General features: G+C 31.6%; 3 protein-coding genes across 7 annotated transcripts in view; 2 read left to right on the top strand and 1 right to left on the bottom strand.

The window, feature by feature from the left end:
* Positions 1-428, top strand: part of LOC145333790 (L-asparaginase) — a 41,995-nt gene extending 41,567 nt beyond the window's left edge. For all 5 annotated transcript variants that reach the window (XM_080179023.1, XM_080179024.1, XM_080179028.1 and 2 more), the window contains one exon: positions 293-428. In XM_080179023.1, coding sequence (XP_080035149.1) covers positions 293-344 — 52 coding nt within the window. In that variant the 3' untranslated portion in view covers positions 345-428. The remainder of the gene's footprint in view (positions 1-292) is intronic.
* A 5,578-nt stretch (positions 429-6,006) lies between these two features.
* LOC145334770 (uncharacterized) lies at positions 6,007-13,507 on the top strand. Its single transcript, XM_080180369.1, has 6 exons — positions 6,007-6,067; positions 10,749-10,843; positions 11,605-11,709; positions 11,990-12,066; positions 12,836-12,896; positions 13,427-13,507. The coding sequence occupies exons 1-6, from the start codon at positions 6,014-6,016 to the stop codon at positions 13,491-13,493; spliced, it is 459 nt and encodes a 152-aa protein (XP_080036495.1). The 5' UTR covers positions 6,007-6,013; the 3' UTR covers positions 13,494-13,507.
* Positions 13,508-17,330: 3,823 nt separating this feature from the next.
* The window catches only part of LOC145333367 (uncharacterized), a 31,858-nt gene continuing 25,615 nt past the window's right edge, over positions 17,331-23,573 (bottom strand). Inside the window, exons 7-13 of the mRNA XM_080178484.1 lie at positions 22,797-22,884; positions 22,175-22,236; positions 21,300-21,351; positions 19,998-20,076; positions 19,338-19,363; positions 18,124-18,185; positions 17,331-17,534 (exon numbers count right to left, since the gene is read on the bottom strand). Coding sequence (XP_080034610.1) covers positions 17,447-17,534; positions 18,124-18,185; positions 19,338-19,363; positions 19,998-20,076; positions 21,300-21,351; positions 22,175-22,236; positions 22,797-22,884 — 457 coding nt within the window. The 3' untranslated portion in view covers positions 17,331-17,446. The remainder of the gene's footprint in view (positions 17,535-18,123; positions 18,186-19,337; positions 19,364-19,997; positions 20,077-21,299; positions 21,352-22,174; positions 22,237-22,796; positions 22,885-23,573) is intronic.

Here is a 23,573-nt window from a genome sequence, read left to right as displayed (position 1 = left end):
ATCCGATACATAAACTCATAAATGAAAGACACGTGTTTCTCGAGTATCTTAAGGGAATTTTTATTATAGTTTGTAGTCTGTCTAACAAAATTGGGTGATCTATTTTATTATTTGGTGGCTAAATTTAAAGGAAAAGGGAAAGAAATTTACAGATAAACAATCTAAACGTGATGACATTAAACAAATATATATTCAGAAAAAAATCCCAAAAACATGAGAAATTCAAGGTGTCCTGTTATTTTCAATTAAAAATAAAATTCTTAAGTTTATTTATTGATTTAATTTATTTTAGGGACAAGCTGTTGAATTTATACTTCTCCAAAACAACTCCAGAAACATCATAACTTTGTCATTTTTTTTAAAGGGATATTTCCTTAAAGGGAGGGAGGGGACATTGTAAATTAAATTGCTCTGGAACCCCAAAGTTTTTATTCATGTTATTATTTTCGTTGGCTCAAAAATATTAAATTATTAGTGTCCAAACTTTTCAAACAACTATAAGGGGTAATTTATTGTCCATTGTCTTATCCCTTAAGATCTTTGATTAGTAAGTGTTTATCTTCTAATTTAAATGATCTTCGTGGAACTATCCCATTAGCATATAAATGTCTATAGTCTTTTAATTTGCATTGTATTCAGTCTGATAAATGTAAGTTACATTGTTATACCCAGGGAGGGAGAGGACATTATGCTGGTTATTACACTAGTCCCGAAAGTTTTGTAATAACGTTTTCTTATTTGTTGGTTTAATAACCTTGGAGACCTTTTGTTGAATTTTTGTTAGTTTGTTCATTGTCAAAACATTTCAGCCACTAATTGTAATAATCTACTATATCAACATTGGGAATATGTGTCAATTTATCGGCCATTGTCTTATCCCTTTAGATCCCTAGTTAGTTATACCAGATTTGAATTAAATCATCCTAACTAGTTTCATAGAGCTTTTATCTCATTTTTCATTGTATCATAACGGCGTGCATTCACATCCGCTTGATGTAGTAATTTCATATTTGCATAAAAATAAGAGGGTTGTTTTATCAGGGGAAATGATCAGTTTGTGCTGTTATAATAAGTGGGAGGGGGGGGGGGATTTGACACCCTTGTGTAAACAGAGACCATAGGTTTTGTCTTAGGATTGAGAGATAAGATTATTTGGCAAAAAGTTTTGTTTTTATAAGTTGAACTCTAACTCTTCAAACTATTTTTTTTTTAATTTTAACCTGTCCAGAGACCACCTGGTTTTTGCCAAATAACCTATCCTCACTCCTTAGACAAAGCCTATACTCCCTATTGACGCAAAAGTGTCAGAATTCCACCCCCCTCCCCTCGTCCCTAAAAACATATGCGGAAGTTATTGCATACCTATCATAAAAAAAATATTTGATTTAATCATTTTATTTCATCAGATCATATTACCATTTTATGTAAACTTAATGACATCAAAGGCTATTCAAATTTAAAAATTATTGTGATTAATGAATTGAATTTTTAACATTTAATTGTAGATAGATAAAAAAGATTGAAAATATAATGAATTCCTGATTTGTTGGAGCGAGGAACTAAAGACCCAGACCAACAAGGAATTAAAATCACACAGAGAGAGGCAGAATTTGTACATTTTAGATTTAAAAAAAAAATATGTATTATTGCCTAAATAATCTATTAATATGTATCATAACTGTTGTTTACTAAAATTTATATCATATGTAATAGCTATATTGTCATGTTATAGCACAAACTAATTTACTGTACCTAATAAATGAAATAACATAATTTTGAAATTGATAAAAAAAATACGTTAATAATTTATTATTTGATTTTTTTATGAACTAAATTAAAGATACTATTTCTTCCCAGAGAGAGAGAGGGAACACTGTGCTGTTTATTACACTTTAGCCCTCAAAGTTTTATAACAACGTTTTCTTATCTGTTGACTTAACAACTTTGGGGACTTTAGTGATGCGTGATTTGTTGGTTCATTAAGTTTATTGTTTAAACGTTTAAACCACCATTATTTATCTAGAGAAGGGATAATTTTGTTTAACCTTATTGGGGCTGTACATCAATTTATTGGCCTTTGTCTTATCCCTTTAGATCCCTGATTTCTTCCAGTCAATTAAAAGAGGGGGGAGAAGGGATTTGGGTTGATAATTTCTTGAAATTTCCTACTTTAAAAATTTGCATAGTTCATCAAAATGCCCTCTGGCTGGGGTACTTTTAATTTTTGGGGGGAAAGTCATTCAACAGACCCAATGGAACAAAACACACACTCACACATTCATCATTAGATTAAAACACTAGAGGGAGAAAGGGTTAAATAACTGTATCTCCCCATCCCAACCACCTTGTGCAATGTGCAACCCTTTTATAAAGTCATTATAAATCAACCAATTGTGTCGCTTATATTAACACAGCCAAGTAGCAGAAAATAATTTAGAAGCAGACGAAAGAGGTCTTTGAAAAATGAAGGGAGGTAGTTGTCTATATATACAATACAATTATACTATAGATCTGTTCATTCATCTTTTCCATCTTGTAATGTGAAATTTATGTTATGACGACGTTATTTGTTTAAAAGCTCTGCTTTTATATTAACTATTTGTTGTTTTCACACCATATTTACTAAAATTATATGATTTTTTCCTATTTTATACTATATTACAGTGTACTGTTTTTTTTCTTTATATAAAGTTAAGTTAACAATTACGCCCTGAGGTTAAATTCATATCCCGGTATGTGGGGAAAGTTTTCTTGAACATTTCAAAGTTCCCAACTTTTTTTCAAGTGGGCATTTTTTATTGACTCACTTTGTTTCAAGAATCAGGGAATTATAATCTGAAAATTAATCTTAATTTTATTTGCTGTCAGTGGGAATGTCAGTTAATCACATACTAGTGGCTGCGTCCCTAGCATCTAGGGACTCTTACCAAGACTTATTTATAAAAATAAAATAGCCTAAAACCATCTCAGGACCTATTAGAGGCTTCACCGTAATTGTATCGGTTCAACAGTTAGCAAGATACTTCGCTACAGACAAAAAAGTCTTACTACTGTAACTTTATATAATAGGATTCCTTAAATATAATCCTTTAATTTGTTTCATGGAAACGTATCACTTACCTACAAAGATAACACGATTTCGATTAATTTATTCGCTAAATCAAACATCCATTCCACTTTTCTGACAAAAAAAAGAATAAAAAGGTAATTAATGCTAGCCATTGCTATATTTAGACAATATTTAAGCTTAAAAATGTATCTTTTTTTCGAAATAATTTAATGATTATTTAGTTTTTCAGACGCCATAATTTAAATTAGTCACAATAGAATAGACAGCATTTTTGAATTGAACTATCTTGCAGTCACAGCTGCTAACATGGCGGCTCGAATATAAAAACACGTCATTATTTACCTACATTGTTTTTAAGCCATTTTCAGCCAACCCCCAATTTTTTTCCTTCTGCTATTCCACGCAGCCGAGTTGGCCTTGCCTAATAGAAACAAAAAGATAATTACTGAAAATCCCGAAATTCTTTGTCAGAGTATCCTCTTTCTGTACAATGCATATTTGTATATTAATCATCAGCAATAGAAGTATTATCCTAGATGGGATACCAAACACAATAGTCCGTCCAACTTTTCAGGAGATAAAAAGTTTTAATATAATTTTGGTCACGTACTATTTTCTTTTTCGTCAATTTAGGCATGTTAGAAATGTCCTATCGATTTCAAACTTTGCATGGTGATTCTTGCAGTAGTTAGGTACGATTATAAACTCTACAATATTTAATGTCCGTACGTCCATTTTAAACATGTTAATTTTCAAGTTTTTTAACAACAAATTTTATGTGATATAATTATCCGTTGGTCTGATTTATGGAATACTGATTCTTAGGACAAGAAATACAATATTGTAAGCGAAGCATCTTTATAATCAAGTCATAAAAATATAAGTATTTCCTTAAACATTATCCTGTATTTAGGCGGTTTTTCATCAAATTTACTTACAATTTTGTTTCCACTTTTATACATTTATATTCTGATTATTCAGTTCTGATACTTTACAAGTGGGTGTGTTCGTTTTTACTACCGTTTCAGAGCTTCGCTTTCATGGATGTTTTCATCCTTATTTCAATACGAATGACGAAAAGGAGGTGTCTTAACTTTTATGCTTTTTATTTAAAATAGCTAGTCAGTGTATTTAGTATGTAGTAGATGTAAAATTGTCCATAGAATTTTGTAGACCTCTTATTTTTAAAGTAATTTAAGTTTTTTTTTTAAATTAATCGGTTTTAAGGTACTAAAACGCAACAAAAAAAAGAAGAAAATTCCCATTATGAACAAAAATAGTAAGATCTTTAATTTGACACCTTACTTTTTTAATTATGTCGGGTAATTATTGAAAAAATGGATTTTATTGAATCTCGATCTAATAAAAAATTTGAACTTTGACAAAAAAATATGTGTTTATATATACATATACGTTCTAACCAATAATAAAGCCGGATTCGACCTCCACTGCGTTTATATTGGTCCAATTTTCTGAGTGTGGATCTAGATATACTATATCTATTTTCAATAGCCCCTAAAATGTTGAGTTAAACCTATTGCATATACAAATACATATTACAAAACACTTGAAAATAACGCGCAGTTAATAGTTAAATCTCTCCAGAAAACATATCATGGAAATTATGTTCATTTAAATGTATGTTTTCAATTTAATTCAAGAATAAAGTGATTACAAATAATGTCTTTTTTTTTAACTGAGTGAGATATTTATCAAAAAACAAGGGTGAAAACATCCATAATATTAAGCACAAAATTTAGAATATTAATACTTAGAAAATCGATATATAATTACTTGGATGTTGCACCAGATTTTCATGTACTCTAATAAAGTGAAACTCCCAGCTTGCTAAAATAACAATACCCCCTATCCACAACCTTTGCCATATCCCCTCCCCTCCTATAGAATAAATGAAATGTCCAATAAATTGAAGACAAATGTTCCATATGTCAATATATCCACGTATTCCATATCCAGAGTTGTTTTATTGTGACCTATCTATTCCATCCCTGAAAACAATATGTTTAAAAAGTGATATCATATATAGATAATATGTTATTTTGTTTCTAGTTTAGACTGGAGATCATTTAAATAAAATAAACATGTTATGTGTTTTTTTGTGAAAAATTAAAAGTGACAATATTTTTGCGAAGTTTCATCAAAGCCGCATTATATTAGTTATTGGAGAGATTAATTATTCTATTTATTAGTTAAACCTACATATTAAATGTATTAAAATGAGTGTAAGATCTCCTTAATGACCTGAAAACATGTGTTCGTCCAGTTCAGGTTTTATGCTATTATTAATAGAGTATATGTGCCCCTTAACATCAACATATCAAATTCCCCTGTCTAGTAAGAAATTCTAAACGACTGGATCGATAGGTTCATCATTTTCCAAAGGGGTATTAATTGGCCCAGCGAAGGTTAAAGGCCTTTTTTTAGGGATATATCTCTCCACCAAAGAAAACTCATAAAGGGGGGGGGGGGGGGGGAGGGGCTCATATAGAATAATTTAATTAATAAACCGACATAAACTGGAAAGGTGTTTTGCAACAGAATTTACAAACTTTGATTTTAGTCTTAAAAATGGATTTATTACTTGAATCTTACACCTGACTATCCTGCATTCGAATAAAGTGAAACTTGTAGCGTGCTACAATAACGATCCCTCTTTTACCTCATCCCCTACCCTCCCGATGAACAAACTGACCAATAAATGACAGTGAAAATAGCATCCTGAATTTACGACAAATTTTTCCCTGTCATAATATACATGTATTTTCTACGTTCATTTTTCAAAAAAACTTCTTATTTTCAAGTATAGAACACAGAGACAGTGATTTTTGGCCAATTCATAGTGCTTAAATAGTGTTAAAATATTTGAAATAAACCATTAATGTTTGTTTATTAGTTGATTATCTAATTTGTTTCAGATTTAAGATGTTAATAAATAGAGTACAATTAATTCTGTTAGCTTTTCTAGTTTTTGAAAAGGTAATTAATAAATTTACTAGCGACTTCGCCCCTAGAGGCATCTAGGGACACGTAAAGTTGTTTCTTTTCAATCTATTTTAAAATCAGCTATTTAACATAAATATTTTTTTCGCCGAAAGATGGTGTTAATTATGTTTTAGCTAATTGCAAAAATGACACAGGGCGGCGTTTTTTTAATATTTTTTGTCGATTTCTCAGGGGAGGGCAGGTGGTACCCTCCCCTAAAATAGTTATAAACCTTCCCGGGACCTATGAGAAGCTACCCTGTTAAGGAGAACCCTATCGATTCATCGGTTAGTAAGATCCTTCAGTACAGACATACAGACAAGCAAACAGACATCCTTTTACTTTATTATAAGGATAGCCCATAGGAGAACGCTAGTTTGAATCTAGTGCAGTTTGCACCATCCCAGTCTAGGATTCAATCTGATCCCCAAATATGTCAAAATATCACTTCCCCCCCCCCCCCCTTTATTAATCGTCTGATTTATTATTACTTGGATCTTACACCAGATTATCATTGTCTGTTTTTTGTCTGTCCCGAAGGATCTCGCTAACCGCTGAACCTATATTGTTCTCCTTTACAGTGAAGCTTCTTATAGGTCTTGGGAAGGTTTTAAACTATTTTTCGAGAGGGTGTCTTAACCCCCCTCTCCCCCAAAAAATAATTTTTATAACTCTTTGGAAACTCAAATTTAAAATAGGATGAGGTCGACTTTTCCTTCTCCTACCAGTGCAGTGCCCCTAGAGGCTTCTAGGGGCGTAGCCGCTAGTACTCTAATAAAGTAAAACTTGAGCTGGTTAAATAACGACACCCGCCATCCACCCCGTTTACCTTATCCCCCCCACCAAAAATTGTCGTCAATTTAGGTTGCTAACGTGAACATCAATTATTGGTCAGTTCGTTTATCCAGTAGAAGGGGAGGGAATGAATGGGTAAAAGGGGTTGAGGAGGAATCGTTTTTTTTAGCCAGCTGCAAGATTCACTTTTTTTGAGTACATGATATTCTGGTGTGAGATCCAAGGCATAATAAATCCATTCTTATAAAATACATACCTAATGACATAATTTTAACATTAATTTGTCATCAAAACAGGTATTTTTAAACGCTTAAATTGTAAATAAAAAATCTGTTAGTTTTAATGTATCTTTATTACAGAAGAAAAGCTCTAAATCATACTTGACATAATTGTCCTTTTTCTGAAGCAAATCTTTTCTTCATAATGTCCGTAGTCCGTACGTTCTTCTCAGCAACAGCTTTGCATGCTTATTATTAAAAATGTAAATCTTTCATGTAAGAGTGTTTTCTGTTATTGTGTTTGGACATAAAGATCTTCTAAACGGCTGGACCGATCGAGACCCTCTTTTAGAGAATTTTGATATTATGTTTAATCCATAGGATAGGTCGATTTAGCTATTAGGCGAAGTTGTTGAAAAGCTTATTAGCTAAATTAAAGTCCTTGGAATGGAAAAATGCCAGTAGTTTAAAAAACTTTTAAGGCTTTTTTTAATACTAAATTTTACCATTGACAAAAATGGATTTATTATTACTTGGATCTTGCACCAGATTATTATATACTCTAATAAAATAAGACTTGTAGCGGGCTAAAATAATGATTCCCCCCATCAACTTCCATTACCCTATCCCCCCCCCTCCTACTGGATTAACGAACTGCTCAATAAATGATGTTTATGTCAGCAAGCTAAATTTTCCCCTGTCATAATATCTACGTGTATATCCAACATCTTTTTTTACAAAACATTTTAAAATAATCTTTTGATATTTTGGATATTTTTTTTATCCTTGTTTAGTTCAATATGACATTAAAACAATGTTGTTGTCTTGTGTTGTGTTGTGTTTGCTAAAAACAGATTGCAGTTGGGGGGAAAAATTCTTGGATTTTCATTGATAGGATAGTTAAATTTGTTTGTGAAGTGGGTTGCCCCGCAGGGTTAGGAGTCTTGTAGAGTTTAAACATAGAACCCCTATCCAGTCTTATTTTCAATTTATTTCTAAGTAAGGGGGGTTTGGTTGTGCTCTTTGGGCTATTTTTAAGGAAAATACCAAAATTACTAGGACAAAAAAATCAATTATAATAGTCAATTCATTTTCGGGAATCTAAAGGGATACGACAATGGCCAATAAATTGATGTACAGCCCCATTGATGTCACACTGAATTACCCCTTCTATAGATTAAGATTGGTGGTTGAAACGATTAAATACTTAAAATAATAAACCAACTAATCAGGATTGACAAGAGTCCCCGAAGTTGTTAAGTCAACGAATAAGAAAAACGTTATTATAAAATTTTGGGGACTAGTGTTAATACACAGCCAATTGTCCCCTCTCTCTCTCTCTCTGGTACATTTTGAAAATAGTTTGCTTTTCTATTTATCCATGAAAGTTTTTTTTACAATTATTATGAAGACCATATGTTTGTGCTGTTGACGGCTGCCATACAAAAAAGTTTATTTTATAAAATAGCAATTTTATAAATCTTGAAAAGATTTTATAAGCAAAGAGTTTTGATCTATAATACAAAGTAGAACGATGTCTGTCTGTTTGTTTGTAACGCAGGACCTCGGTAACTGCTAAACCGATCGGGTTCACCTTAACAGGGTAGCTTCCCGGGAAGTTTTATAACCATTTTGGGGGAGGTTACCACCACCCTCCCGAGATAAATCGTTTCTAGAAAATAATTACCCCCCCCCCCCCAAAAAAAAAAACCTTACTTTTTATTTTAAATCTACAATAAGGAATTGGGTTATCAAATTCGACTCCCCCATCCTCAAGTGCCCCTAGAGGCCTTTATGGGGTGTAGCCGTTAGTCTTTCTAAATAGTAACGTTAACAGGGTTTTGCTAGAGGACTTGTTGGTGGTAAAAAGGGAAGGCAAGTCTTACCAATTCCATTTTTTTGTGATTTCTCTTGGGAGGGTGGTGGTACCCTCTCCCAAAATAGTTATAAACCTTCCCGGGACCTATGAGATGCTACCCTGTTAAGGAGAACCCGATCGGTTCAGCGGTTAGCGAGATCCTTCGGTACAAACAAACATACAAACACAAATCCTGTTACTTTATTATAAGGATATGTAATTTCTTGTGTAGTTTCCTTGGACTAAAGTTCATCTATTCTACATTATTTTGTTCGCCTGTTTCTTGGTCATTCTTTAACTAAATCTGGGAAAAGTAATCATTGACTGCTTTGCTATTTTTTTAAGGTTGTCACTAATGTATCAAATTTTTTGATTATTTGCTAATTTGTTTGTTGTTACTTTTTTATGTTTTTGAAGAACACTCCATGACCATTACATTTATAAAAAATATATTTCTCGACCCAGACTTATATAAAAACAAAGACAATTGTGATCACAAGTAGTGAAGCGAGAAAAATTTATCAAAATGTTGTATGTAAAAGAATCTGTAGTAAGGTGTTATACAGTAAAATATGAGAATGATATAAATGTAAACGACAATTTGTATAGTAAGAACAAATATTTTTAAAAGCAAAGCTTTTCTATAATTAGGGTCGGTCCGTCCGTACGTCCGTAACGGATAGCTTTTTTCGTTAATTTATGCATGTTAGAATTGTCCTATCGATTTCAAATTTTGCATGGTGATTCCTTTAATAGTTAGGTACGATTTAGAAAGCGTAGCAACTCTATAATCATTACCAAAATGTCCGTACGTCCGTTTTAAACATGTTGATTTTTTTACTTTTTTAACAACAAATTTTTATGTGATCAAATCATCCGATTGATCTGATTTTTGGTATATTGATTCCTGGGAGAACAAAGTATAATGTTATAAGCGAAGCAACTCTATAATCAAGTCCTAAAAATGTAGGTATGTTCATAAACATTATCATGTATAAAGCAGTTTTTTAACAAATTTACTTAGAATTTTGCTTCGACTATTATATATTTATATTCTGATTATTTAGTTCTGACAATATATAAGTGTTAATGTCCGTTTGTCCTACCGTTTCAGTGCTTCGCTTTTATGGATGTTGTCATCCTTGTTTAAAAGCAAAGCTTTTCTATAATTAGGGTCGGTCCGTAACGGTTAGCTCTTTTCGTTAATTTAAACAGGTTAGAATTGATCTATCGATTTCAAACTTTGCATGATGATTCCTATAAAGGTTAGGTACAACTTAGAAATCACAGCATCTTTATAATCATTACCAGAAAGTCCATACGTCCATTTAAAACATGCTGATTTGTTTTACTTTTTTGACAACAAATTTTTGTATGTTAGAATTATCCGATTCATCTGATTTTTGGTATACTGATTCCTATTACAACAACGTACAATGTTATAAGTGAAGCATCTCTATAATCAAGTCTAAAAAATGTAAGTATATTCTAAACAGTGCCATGTATTTAAGATGTTTTGCGACAAATTTACTTACAATTTTGTTAAGTTTCATGCATTAATATTCTGTTTATTCAGTTCTGACACGCTACAAGTGTTAATGTTTGTTTGTCCTTCCATTTCAGAGTTTTGCTTTTATGAATGTTGTCATCCTTGTTTTTTAATAATTTTTTTTATTTATAACGTGCATGTTCGTATGTCTGTCTATCTATGATTTAATTGTGCTTCGCTACTTATAGATGTTGTCAACCTTGTTTTGCAGTTCCAGATATCTTAAGCTGCAAATAATTAAAATTTTTATTTAAGGTTGATTGTATACAGTTTGGAGATTTGAGAAACTTTGAAAATCTATTCACAATACCAAATATTTTCACCAGACCTACGACACCTTCTACGATAGGGTGATTAAATCTTTTTAGTTATTTAAATGCTTCGCTATTTCTTGCCTTGTTACCAGCTTTATCGTCAAAATTTGTTTTATTCCTAACCTGTTTATTTAGGATCTCCAGACAAAGATCGTGCAATCAAAGGGTTGGTTGTTTGTAATGTACTGTACTACGGGTATGAGGTGAAGGACCAAGAGTCTGGCCTTGAGTTGACAAGTTGACTGTTCAGTCCAGGTGCAACTCACCCACACGACATTAACATTAACCTGTTTAGTTAAGATCTCAACATTATATTGTACAATTATTAGTAAACTTCCCTGAAAATAGTAGGAAAATGTATCCATTCGTTTATAAGATCTTTCGGGACACCCATTAATACACAAACATTCTATTACTATATAGAACAGTATATTTATTCTGTCCTTTAAATTCTTTGGTTTCATTATTGCTGTTTATCCAAGCAGATATGCATTTTTAAAAGAATTTTCTTGTATTTATTCGAAACCGGTGGATTAGATTAGAACCGGTTCTCATCCGTACGAAAAAACTATGTCTAGCATTGTATTATATCCAGTTTTTTACGAATATAAAAATGTACAATCATTAGATTAAAACCAGTTATTTAGCCCCGAGATGATCTTATAATTGTACATTTTATATCCTAGGAAAGCTGTTTATAATATGATACGAGAAATAACTATTCTATTACGAATTTTCCGACATAACAACCAAAGGTGTAGTAGTACACTTCAAAGTTTTAAATCACTGGAAATTAGAACAACTACAACTGCTACCACAACATCATCAACTACTTCCACAACAACTACATCTACTACAACTACTCAATCAAGAATTGAATTTTCAACAACAATTATATCGAGGTTTGTTTTTTAACTTGCCCTTATCATCTGAGGGCTTTATTTCATAAAAATAGCCTGAAACCATCCCAAGACTTTGATTAGATATAAAAGGACACGTTAAGCTAATCCAGTAACGTAAATTTCTCGGCTCCTATAAAATAGAAAGAAGTTTGAAACTTCTTGTCAACAATCCCATCAATATAAAGCATAATTAAGAAGATTAAACATCTATGGCGGTTGGACTGCCTTTAGGCAGGTTTTTAGCTATTTTTATGTCCCTCACTATATAGATTTTTTTCAGTACAACAGAAGAAAGCGAAGATTTTAGACCACAAGAAAGACAAATGTCCAATGTTTATGTTCCTCTCTGCAGAAAAGGTAAAGAAATGTCCAATGTTTATGTTCCTCTCTGTAGAAAAGGTAAAGAAATGTCCAATGTTTATGTTCCTCTTTGCAGAAAAGGTAAAGAAATGTCCAATGTTTATGTTCCTCTTTGCAGAAAAGGTAAAGAAATGTCCAATGTTTATGTTCCTCTTTGCAGAAAAGGTAAAGAAATGTCCAATGTTTATGTTCCTCTCTGCAGAAAAGGTAAAGAAATGTCCAATGTTTATGTTCCTCTTTGCAGAAAAGGTAAAGAAATGTCCAATGTTTATGTTCCTCTTTGCAGAAAAGGTAAAGAAATGTCTAATGTTTATGTTCCTCTCTGCAGAAAAGGTAAAGAAATGTCCAATGTTTATGTTCCTCTTTGCAGAAAAGGTAAAGAAAAGATTTATTAGATAATACCTGCTAAAATTTACCAAAAAGAATTCATTTTATTAGCTGTAGTTGTTCTGAAAAGCACCATAACCTTTTTATTTCTTCATCTAATATAGTATCTAATTAACATATTTGTCCTTATTTCTAAAAAAACCGTCATATCATTTGTTTAAGTACAATTGTCATTTTTCTTCAACTTAAGTAAGTACAAATGATGTTTTTAAATAAATGTTTACGCAATAATTTTCCATAGCTGCTATTTTAGTTCAAAGTTTCAATGTTAAAAATCATTGAAATTTTTCCATACATATTATAATTTTTTTGTTTAGAACTAAAGTCTAGGACACCCGCCATACTTCCTTATTAATAAAGCTTTATATTTTGTTTTTAGGTTGCTATGCTTTCCGTGGATTTTGTTTCAAGAAGACACGACAATTCTTCAGATTTATTGAGTAAGTATTATATTTTTTAATGTAATGCTACTCTATAAGGCTAGTGTGTTAAATGTCAGTATGCCATTATTAGATTTTCAACCCTTTTTTGTATATACGTACATCAACTAGGGTCAATTCAAAATTTCAAAACATATAATATGAGACATTAGAGTAAAACATTAGAGGGAGAAAGGGTTAAATAACTGTATTTCCCTATCGCAAATGACCTTGTGCTGACTCTCAATTGGGTCTTTGAAAATTAACCAATGGTAACGGGAATATTGACACAGCCAAGTAGCAGAAAACAATTTGCTAGCAGACGAAAAAGATAATTGAAAATGGGGGAAAATGGGATCTTTATATACATCTATACTATAGGTCTGTTCATAAGACATTTTAATATCTGAAATATTCACCAAACCTCGATTTAATATATAATTCCTATTTCCAAAAACAAGTCCAATTATGTCCATACTTAGCCCAGCAATGAACAGATTTAAAGAATTGAATGAAATATTTTTTAGAATACCTAATATTTTTTTGCCTAGGTACATCAAAAAATGGGCTTCAAATGGCGAAGAAGAGAAATTGAGATATTTGGATTTACTCTGTTGAAATTTTTTTAAAAATTATATTATAAACCTATATTTTCAAGTTCTCTATTTAAATTGTGTAATGTATAATAAAGTCTTCCATACTACAATAAAAAAATTTGAAGTATTTTTTTGATTTTGAAAGGTAGTTTCCAGATAATTCGTGTTTTTTAAAGATTCCTTAATCTGATAAGATTTATTAGGCTGTCTTATAAGATAGGCTTCTGAAATTTTGGGTGTAGTCCCTTCAGTGTCAATGCCTATTAAGGGGCGTTTCGTCTTTTTTTCACAGTAGATTTTCCACTATTTTTAGACCCTGCAGGGGGCTCTAACCCTGCGGGGCAATCACCTAACCCAACTTAGCCTAAAATAACATATAAAAACTAATGTCAAATACTACGAAACGCCCTTTAAGAGGCGTTTCCCACGAAAGAAACTATACCCGAAATCTTCCGTCTCGCATTTTGCCGTTTATTAGATTTGAACAAAATTTGTTATTTATTTATGTACTCCCTTGCTCATGAATTTTGTCATCCTTGTTTACATAAAGTTGTGTTTTACACTAAATATAAAAACAAAAAAACAAACATAATTTCAAGGAAAAAATTAAACAATTCGACCAATTAATAAATTAAAGTAAATTTCCTTATAAAACTGCAAATAAGGAAAATTTGCAAAAATATGAAACAGGTCGTTAAGGATGATTATTTCTCTTGTGAACCATACATAAACAAGGATGACAACATCTACAAAAGCAAAGCACTGAAGCGGTATGACAGACGAACATTACCTCTTAAATATACAAGTTTTGACAAAATTATACGTAACTTTGTTGCAAAACTTCTTAAATAAAGAATACTGTTTAAGGACGTACTGACAATTTTAGGACTGATTATAGAGATGCTTAGCTTATAATATTGTACCTTATTGTAATAGGAACCAGTACTCCAAAAATCGGATGATTATATTACATAAAAAACTGTTGTTAAAAAAGTTGAAAAGCAACTAGTTTAAAAATAGACGTATGGGCATTCTGGTAACGAGTTGCTACTCTTTCTAAAGTGTACCTAACTACTACAGGAATCGCAATGCAAAGTTTGAAATTAAAAGGATAATTCTAACATACCTAAATTAACGAAAAGAGCTATCCGTGACGGACGGACGGACCGTACCTAATTGTAAAAAAGCTTCGCTTTAAAAAAATTTCTGATTTTTAAACAATATATTTTAAGGGGTTTTTAAAAATGGGATGACACACACCTTTTCATCATCCCTACGATGTTTAAACACACGCTGATAAAACTGTCATACATCCGCCTGACATATTAACATTAATTGGTTTTAAAAAAAAATAAATATGATAATTTTTTGAGAAAAAAAGCAAAGGATTTGGTTTACTAATAATTTTATCAGTGATATTAATGGAACCCATTCAAGTTTTTATTGACCTCGAAATGTTGACATTCAAATGTTCTTTTATTTGTTTTAAATGCAGGGACAAGGGGTACATTGTTCTAGGGGAAAAATAATAAATCCCCACCAATCAAACTAAATTGACACTTGATTATATGTAAGAAGAATACTAAAATGTAATCTTTACATCAAGTAGTCAGTTTTTTTGTCTATAGTTTAAGATATTTATAACTATTGAACCGATTAGGTCTCCATTTTATAGAAGCATACCATAGGTTCCGAGAAGATTTTAGAAGATTCAATTTTTAAATTTGAGCCTTGGGATGGTTTTAGGCCTTTTTTCTGCCCTATCATAATCCAAATACTGAGTCCCTAGATGCAGATCGTTATTTTGGCAGCTAGGAAGTATTATATTATTAGAGTACATTAAAATCTGTTGCAACATTTAATTAATTAAAGCCCTGCTGCACTAAAATAAAAAATAAAATCACACACCTAGTGTGTGGAATATTTTTTCCTTGAATAAAAAAAATAATATTTTTTTGTTCAAACATAAAAAACACTATCTATTAGGTATAATTTTTATTACAAAAATAATATGTTGATAATTTTACATGTTACGGCATAGATACATTTCATATTTTGTTCATGTTAATTTTTATGTTAGTTTATTTAAACATTGATAATTTTCTTTGTAGTATCGTAGCTACTCTCTAAGAAGTATATGTCCTGCTGAAAACCGCCATGATGGTAGAGTGACTTGTAAAGAGTCTTTGAATTATTGTCAATTATTCGTTTCATAAGCTTTTTCATAACTTTTTCAAACACTAGCCCCTAGCATCTAGGTGCTCTATACTCAAAATATATGGAAGGGCAGAAATTGCCTGAAACCATACCAAGATTTTTATAAAAATAACATAGCATAAAACCATCTGTTCACTGTAAAGAAGAACCACTATAGTTCAGTGGATAGCGAGATCCTTCGCTACAGACACTAAAAAGCTTACTGCTTTATACAATAGGATTATTATAACTGAATATAAAAGAATCTTTTATTATCTATTTTTGTTTATTAATTTAATTTTATATATTGATGTTTTGTTTACTTGTTGCTGCGCTACTTAGAGGATTAATTGTTTTACTGTAGGTAGATTGAAATATATTGGTAAATTAAAAAGTTTTGACGTAGAAGATTTGTACAACCCAAAAATGTTTAATAAAAGTTTCCAAAGCTTATAAGTCAACGAATGAGAGGTTGTGTAAAGAATTTTACGGAAACAGAATAATAAACAGTCCAATTTCCCTTCTCTAGACCCTTAGAAAGGACTTTCATGGTCATGCATTTAGCATTAAAATTTTACGGAAGTTTGTTGGGTTACAAATTTTAGTTGCGCTTCATACACTACGCTGTCAAGTTCATGTGCACGTATTTAGTCCTGCTTTAGAGTGTTAGTATGGTATATCGTTGTAGTAGCGGCTACACCCTTAGAAACCTCTAGGGCAGTAGATTTAATTAAGTAATTTTTAGTTTAAGTTTTTAAGGGAAACAAGGATGACAACATCCATAAAAGCGAAGCTCTGAAACGATATGACAGACGAACATTAACTTTTGTTGAGTGTCAGAACTGAATATACAAAATATGAAAATATAAGGTTTGACAAAATTATACGTAAATTTGTTGCAAAACTTCTTAAATACAGAATTCTGTTTAAGGACATACTGGCATTTTAAAACTTGATTATAGAGATGCTTCGCTCATAATATTGTACCTTATTGTAATAGGAATCAGTATAAAAAATCAGATCAATCAGATGATTTTATCACATAAAAAATTGTTATCAAAAAAGTAAAAAAATCAACATGTTTAAAATGGACGTACGGACATTCTGGTAACGATTATAGAGTTGCTACGCTTTCTAAATCGTACCTAACTACTACAGGAATCACCAGCAAGTTTGAAATCGATAGGACAATTCTAACATGCCTAAATTAACGAATAAAAGCTAACTATCTCGGACGGACGGACGGACCGACCCTAATTATAGAAAAGCTTCGCTTTTAAAAATGTGTATTTTTGTTAATTTTTTTAAGGGGTGATTTCTCCTTGAAGGATGGAGATACCCTCGCCCCCAAATAGTTCTAAACATAACTTGGACCTTTAAGAAGCTTTATTGTTAAAGAGAACCATATCGGTCGGTTCAGCAGTTGGCAAGATCCTTTACTACAGACAAAAAAGCTTACTATCCTTATACTAAAGTAACAGGATGCCTGTGTGTTTGTATGGTTGTAACGAAGGATCTTGCTAACCGCTAAACCGATCAGGTTTTCCTTTACTGGGTACCTTATCAGAGGTCCTGGGAAGGTTTATAACTATTTTGGGGGAGGGTACCAGCACCCTTCCAAGAGAAATGACAAAAAATCAAATTTTTTATTTTACGCAGAGACTTGAGCGCAACATAGATAGGTATTGTAGGTAACGTATAATTTTTAAAAGAAACCAAACATTTAAATTGCCACTAGAGGCCTCTAGGGGCGTAGCCGCTAGTACATATATAATAGGATTAATCAATAGAAGTAGAAACTAATTGTTCCGTACAAAAATCCAGGTAAATTCTAGAATCCTTTTTTGGTTTGGTTCCTCCAGATATCCTAAAATACTTTTGTGACGTCATAAATTTTGGGAAAAGGAAAGGAGAACCCCATTTCTCCTTTCTCTTTTGAAGAGATTATTTTTCTCCTATCCCGAAATTTATGATTCACAACAGAACAATATTGGCTTTTCCTGCCATGCAAATTTCTCAGAAATAAGGTATAGCCTAAAATCGAAATAGATCCAAAATGATATTTTGGGGGCAGATATTACTAGGCCGGAAGCGTTTTAAAATAAAATTCGGGTGAAGTCCCTTTCGTGGCAACGCATCTTAAGGGGCGTTTCGTCGTATTTTCACAGTAGTTTTCCCCTTTTTTCTAGCCCCTTGTGGGGGGGATCTAACCCTGCGGGGCCAATTGCCTAACTCTGCGGGTCATTCACCTAACCCAACTTAATCTTACCTAACCTAAAATGACCTACCAAAAGCTAATGTGAAAACACGACGAAACGCCCCTTAAGAGTCGTTGCCACAAAATGGACTATACCTCAACATTTCTATCCAAAAGACGCCGTCTGATTGGTTGGTAATTTTTCTTTTTTGCTATATGATATTCGAAAATTATAAAGATTTTGTCAAATTTATTTTACCTTATGTGTGTAGAAGGGGGCGGAGAAAACATTTTTCTTTTTGTACCATGCGGCTCTGGAATCTAAATTGATTGGTTAAATATTGAAAAAGACAACACTTTCCAAAAAAATACTTCATCTTAAATGATTTAAATTATATTATATTTATCTTTATATTAAGTAACAGAATGTTTGTTTGTGTGTACCAAAGGATCTCGCTAACCGCTGAACCGATCAGGTTCTCCTTAACAGTGTAGCTTCTATTAGGTCACGGGAAGGTTTATGACTATTTTGGGGGAGAGTACCACTACCTTATAAGAGAAATCACCCCTAGAAAAAAACTTACCTCCCCCCCCAAAAAAAGAATTTTTAATACCTAATTTTTTAACTAAACTTAAAATTGGGGGGCTCCCCCCCCCAAAAAAAAAAATTCCTTCCATCCTCCAAAAGATTTTTTTATACTTTTCTTAATATCTAAAATAATAAATGGTTATCAAATTCAAATTTCCCCTCTACAGGCCTCTAGGGGTGTAGCCGCTAGTCATTATATAAAGTAGTAAGATTTTTTTCATCTGAATCTTAAGATTTAAATAACTTTAGAACTAATTGAATTCTCTATTTATGGGAAGCTTAATTAACATAGCTCCCAGGTTGGTTTCAGGCTATTTCTTTTTTTGGTCTATGAATGGTTCAGCCAACTACCAATCCATTTTATAATTAACAAGGATGACAACATCCATAAAAGCAAAGCTCTGAAATGGTAAAACAGACGAACAGTAGAGTGTCAGAACTGATTATACAAAATATAAATGTATAAGTTTTGACAAAATTATACATAAATTTGTTGCAAAACTTCTTTAATACAGAATACTGTTTAAGAACATACTGACATATTTAGGACTTGATTATAGAAATGCTTTGCTTATGATATTGTATCGTATTATAACAGGAATCGGTACTCCAAAAATAAGATCAATCGGATGATTATATCACATAAAAATTGTAGTTAAAAAAGTTAAAAATCAACATGTTTAAAATGGACGTACGGACATTCTGGTAATGATTATAGAGTTGCTACATTTTCTAAATTGTACCTAACTACTACAGGAATCACCATGCAAAGTTTGAAATGGATAAGACAATTCTAACATGCCTAAAAGCTATCCGTTCCGGACGGACGGACCGACCCTGATTATAGAAAAGCTTCGCCTTTAAAAAGTACTAAAGTTACTAGCCTGTTCCAATTCTGTAATACTTGCTTCTAAAATAAAAATAATAAAGGGAGAAATAGTTTGTGCTTGTATTGCGTAAAATACGTGAGTTAGCTTCAGTCGAAATCGATTATTAAGTCTAACTGTTCTTATTATTGACAAAACGCATAGTATAATTAAACGCATATTTAATAACAAATAGACTTAATAATTGCTTTCGACTGAAGCTAACTCCCGGATTTTACGCACAAATACAAGCACAAACTATTTCTCCCTTTATAGTTTTATGAATCATGAATTAATATATAATTAAACATTAGATTCTATTGATTTATGGATAGAGTGATAAATAAAAAAATATCGATAAATTGATATTTGAATTAGTCAATAAATGATCGATTAATGGATGGATAATTTGATATAGAAGATAAATAATTCTCGCCTCGTATTATAAACAGCTTTCCTCGGATATAAAATATACAATTATAAGATTAAAACTATCTTTTAGCCCCGAGATGCCAAAGACATAAGCTAAAAAAAATTGGTTTTAATCTTATGATTGTGAATTTTCATATTCATAGAAAACTGGATATAACTCGATGCTAGACATAGTTTTTTTCGTATTGATGAGAACCGGTTCTAAACCACCGGATTCGAATGAATATGAGAAATTTTCATACATACCTTGATCTACTTTTTCTAATTTTTGTACTTGGCATATTTGAGGGGCAGATATAAACTCACATGTATCAAACATAACATCCTTAAAACAATATTTTGTTTATTTTTTGTAGTTAGTGACTATGTCTGTCTGTCCTTCTGTCTTTTTTTGTTGTTGTCTGTAAAGCCAACTATTGGAGTTTAATTGTTCCGCTCTTTTTGGCTTTCAGATTAGTCACATTCAATCTAACAATGTCTTATGTGTAGATAAGCTTCACTATAGTCCAGCTATATCTATCCATACTTATTTATGTCCTTTTATATGTTTTTTCATTGGTAGTAAAATTAAGCTTTGGATTCTCATTGGTTGATTTTGTTCTTCTCTTATTGGCTTATATTCTAAACTTAGTCTCTCATTGGTCAAACCGCGTAGAATATTTTTTTTTTTAACTAGAGAAGCTACTCTACAACTAATCTGTTTGTGTGTCGGTCCGTCTCTCCATAATGCCAATTTCGTGGTCTCATAGGTGACAAAATTAGGGTATTGTTACTTATCATTATTTTTTTAATTGGTTTTATACAGTGTGTTTTTTTTATGAGAACTTTTTTGAAAGCAATTTTACCCCACTTATAGTTATCAGAATTTAATGATTAACGGCTTATTTTCTTCGTTTTTTATAACCATTTTAGAACATCAAAAAAATATTTTAGTTTTTATTTAAAAAGTACAGTAAAATCAAAAATTCAAAACTTAGGTTTCAACATCTAAAAAAGTTTTTAGCGCATTTTTCTTAAGCTCAAATGTTCTATCCTTTGCAAGAAAAAAATTGGATTTTCAGTAGTCCACTTTGGGGGGCCAGTACTCCCTCCCTGGTTGAGATATGGCCTTCAAACTTTAATATGTTCTATTACATGTCCCCAAAAGTATCTGTATACATTTTTAACTCTGTATCTCAACTTTGAAGCGTTTTGCAGCCATTCTTGCAAAGGGTAGAAGATTGGAGCATGAGAAAAATGCGCTAAAACCTTTTTTAGATGTTGACAACTTGGTTTTGAATTTTTTATTTTACTCTACTTTTTTTAATAAAAACTGAAATATTTTTTTGATGTTCTATAAATGGTTATAAAAAACGAAGAAAATAAGCCATTAATCATTAAATTCTGATAACTATAAGTGGGGTAAAATTGCTTTCAAAAAAGTTCTCATAAAAAAAAACATACTGTATATCCTTGTTTCCATTGTTCATTAATAGAAAAACTGCTCTAGAAGTCAGCAATGTCGGTACGTCAACTGTTTTTTCATAAATTAATTTTTAAAAATCCTACTTGTTCTTCACTGAAGTTTATCTTCAAGAATATTGTTATCCCTTTCTCATTTCTATTAAAAGATTATATCATTTAAAAGGTCTAAATACATCTAAGTTATTAAAAGCGAAGCTTTTCTATATTTAGGGTCGGCCTGTCTAGAACGGATGTCTTTAATCGTTAATTTAGGCATGTTAAAATTGTTCTATCGATTTATAATATTGCATTGTTCTTCGCTTTTATGGATGTTGTCATCCTTGTTTTTATATTTAAAATACTATCTATATTTCTATCTATTATATAATTTTTAAAAGCGAAGCTTTTCTATAATTAGGGTCGGTCCGTCCGTACGTACGTCAGTCCGAGATAGATAGCTTTTATTCGTTAATTTAGGCATGTTAGAATTGTCCTATCGATTTCAAACTTTGCATGATGATTCCTGTAGTAGTTAGGTACGATTTAGAAAGCGTAGCAACTCTATAATCATTACCAGAATGTCCGTATGTCCATTTTAAACATGTTGATTTTTCTACTTTTTTAACAACAAATTTTTATGTGATCTAATTATCCGTTTAATCTGATTTTTGGTATATTGATTCCTGGGACAACAAAGAACAATAGTATAAGCAAAGCAACACTATAATCAAGTCCTAAAAATGTAAATATGTCCAAAACATTATCCTGTATCAAGCAGTTTTTCAACAAATTTACTTACAATTTTGATTCGACTCTTTCGATACTTTTATATTCTGATTATTCAGTTCAGACACTATACAAGTGTTGATGTCCGTTTGTCCTACCGTTTCAGTGCTTCGCTTTTATGGATGTTGTCATCCTTGTTATTTGTCAAACTTTATTATCCATCTATCTTCTCTAAATCTATCTATTTAACTTACTTTATGATAACAGCATTATTGTGATCGTTGTATAATAATTCTCCCGTTTCTTGGTAATAATCCTGAAAAATTTGTAGCATTCTGGAAGATGGTACCCAAACTTTATAAAAAACTTTGGGTATTTTATTTAAATCTTGAATGGTTGGTTCCAATTAAGTAATGTAGAATGTCAGAACTTTATGAGCAGAATTTAAATTTCATGTATAAAATTGCATGCAACAAGTTTGCTGCAAAAATATATTATTTAAGCAAAGGACATACTTACATTTTAGGACTTAATTATAGAAGTGCTTCTCTTATAATCTTGATAATCTAGGGATCTTAGTTTTAAAATGAATCGGAGAATTGTTATATTTTAAATAAGTTTTTAAAAATTAACATGTTCTAAATAGACATACGGACTTTATGGTAACGATAATTGAGTTGCTAAGGTTTATACAGAAAATTACCCCTAATGTAGATTAAAATAAGTCATTGAAACGTTTGAGCACTCAACTTAATGAATCAACCAATCAAAATTCACCAATCTTGATAGGCCAACAAATAAGAAAACATTATTGTGTAATAAACAGCCCTTTGTCCCATCTCTCTCTGATTAATTTTACGTAAATATGTTGTATACCTCAATGTCCTTAATATTTCTGAGGAGAGTAACATTTGTTTGATCATCTTCCCCTTGACACTCTATCTCTCCATCAAAATATACTAATCTAAACAGAATATATTTATATATAACCTTGACACTCTATCTCTCCATCAAAATATACTAATCTAAACAGAATATATTTATATATAACCTTGACACTCTATCTCTCCATCAAAATATACTAATCTAAACATAATATATTTATATATAACCTTGACACTCTATCTCTCCATCAAAATATACTAATCTATACAGAATATATTTATATATAACCTTGACACTCTATCTCTCCATCAAAATATACTAATCTATACAGAATATATTTATATATAACCTTGACACTCTATCTCTCCATCAAAATATACTAATCTAAACATAATATATTTATATATAACCTTGACACTCTATATCTCCATCAAAATATACTAATCTAAACCAGGGGCGTCCAAGCTTTTTATTTTGGGGGGGGTAAAATTTTTTTAAGGGGGGGGGGTAATTCGGTTTTTTGGGGGGGGGGGGGTAAAATGGCGCGCGAAGCCTACGGCACCCCCAGGGTAGGGGTAAATTTTAAATGGGGGGGGGGGGGGGTAAAATGAAAAAAAAAATTTGGGGTTGCCTACGGCACCCCCAAATTCGTTAGGGGGGGGTAATCGCCCCATTACCCCCCCCCTTGGACGCCTATGATCTAAACATAATATATTTATATATAACCTTGACACTCTATCTCTCCATCAAAATATACTAATCTATACA

Source organism: Acartia tonsa, chromosome 12 (assembly GCF_053477335.1).
Source record: "Acartia tonsa isolate MP-2025a chromosome 12, ASM5347733v1, whole genome shotgun sequence".
NCBI lineage: Eukaryota > Metazoa > Arthropoda > Copepoda > Calanoida > Acartiidae > Acartia > Acartia tonsa.
Note: the sequence above shows the minus strand (reverse complement) of the source record. Positions and strands in the feature narration are given on the sequence as shown.

Bases quoted from the DNA above. Each gene is read 5' to 3' on its own strand.
- LOC145334770 (XM_080180369.1), top strand. From the start codon at position 6,014: ATGTTAATAAATAGAGTACAATTAATTCTGTTAGCTTTTCTAGTTTTT. The intron at 6,068-10,748 runs GTAATTAATAAA...TTTTTATTTAAG, and splicing joins CTTTTCTAGTTTTTGAAAAG to GTTGATTGTATACAGTTTGG. The intron at 12,897-13,426 runs GTAAGTATTATA...TTTTTTGCCTAG, and splicing joins CAATTCTTCAGATTTATTGA to GTACATCAAAAAATGGGCTT.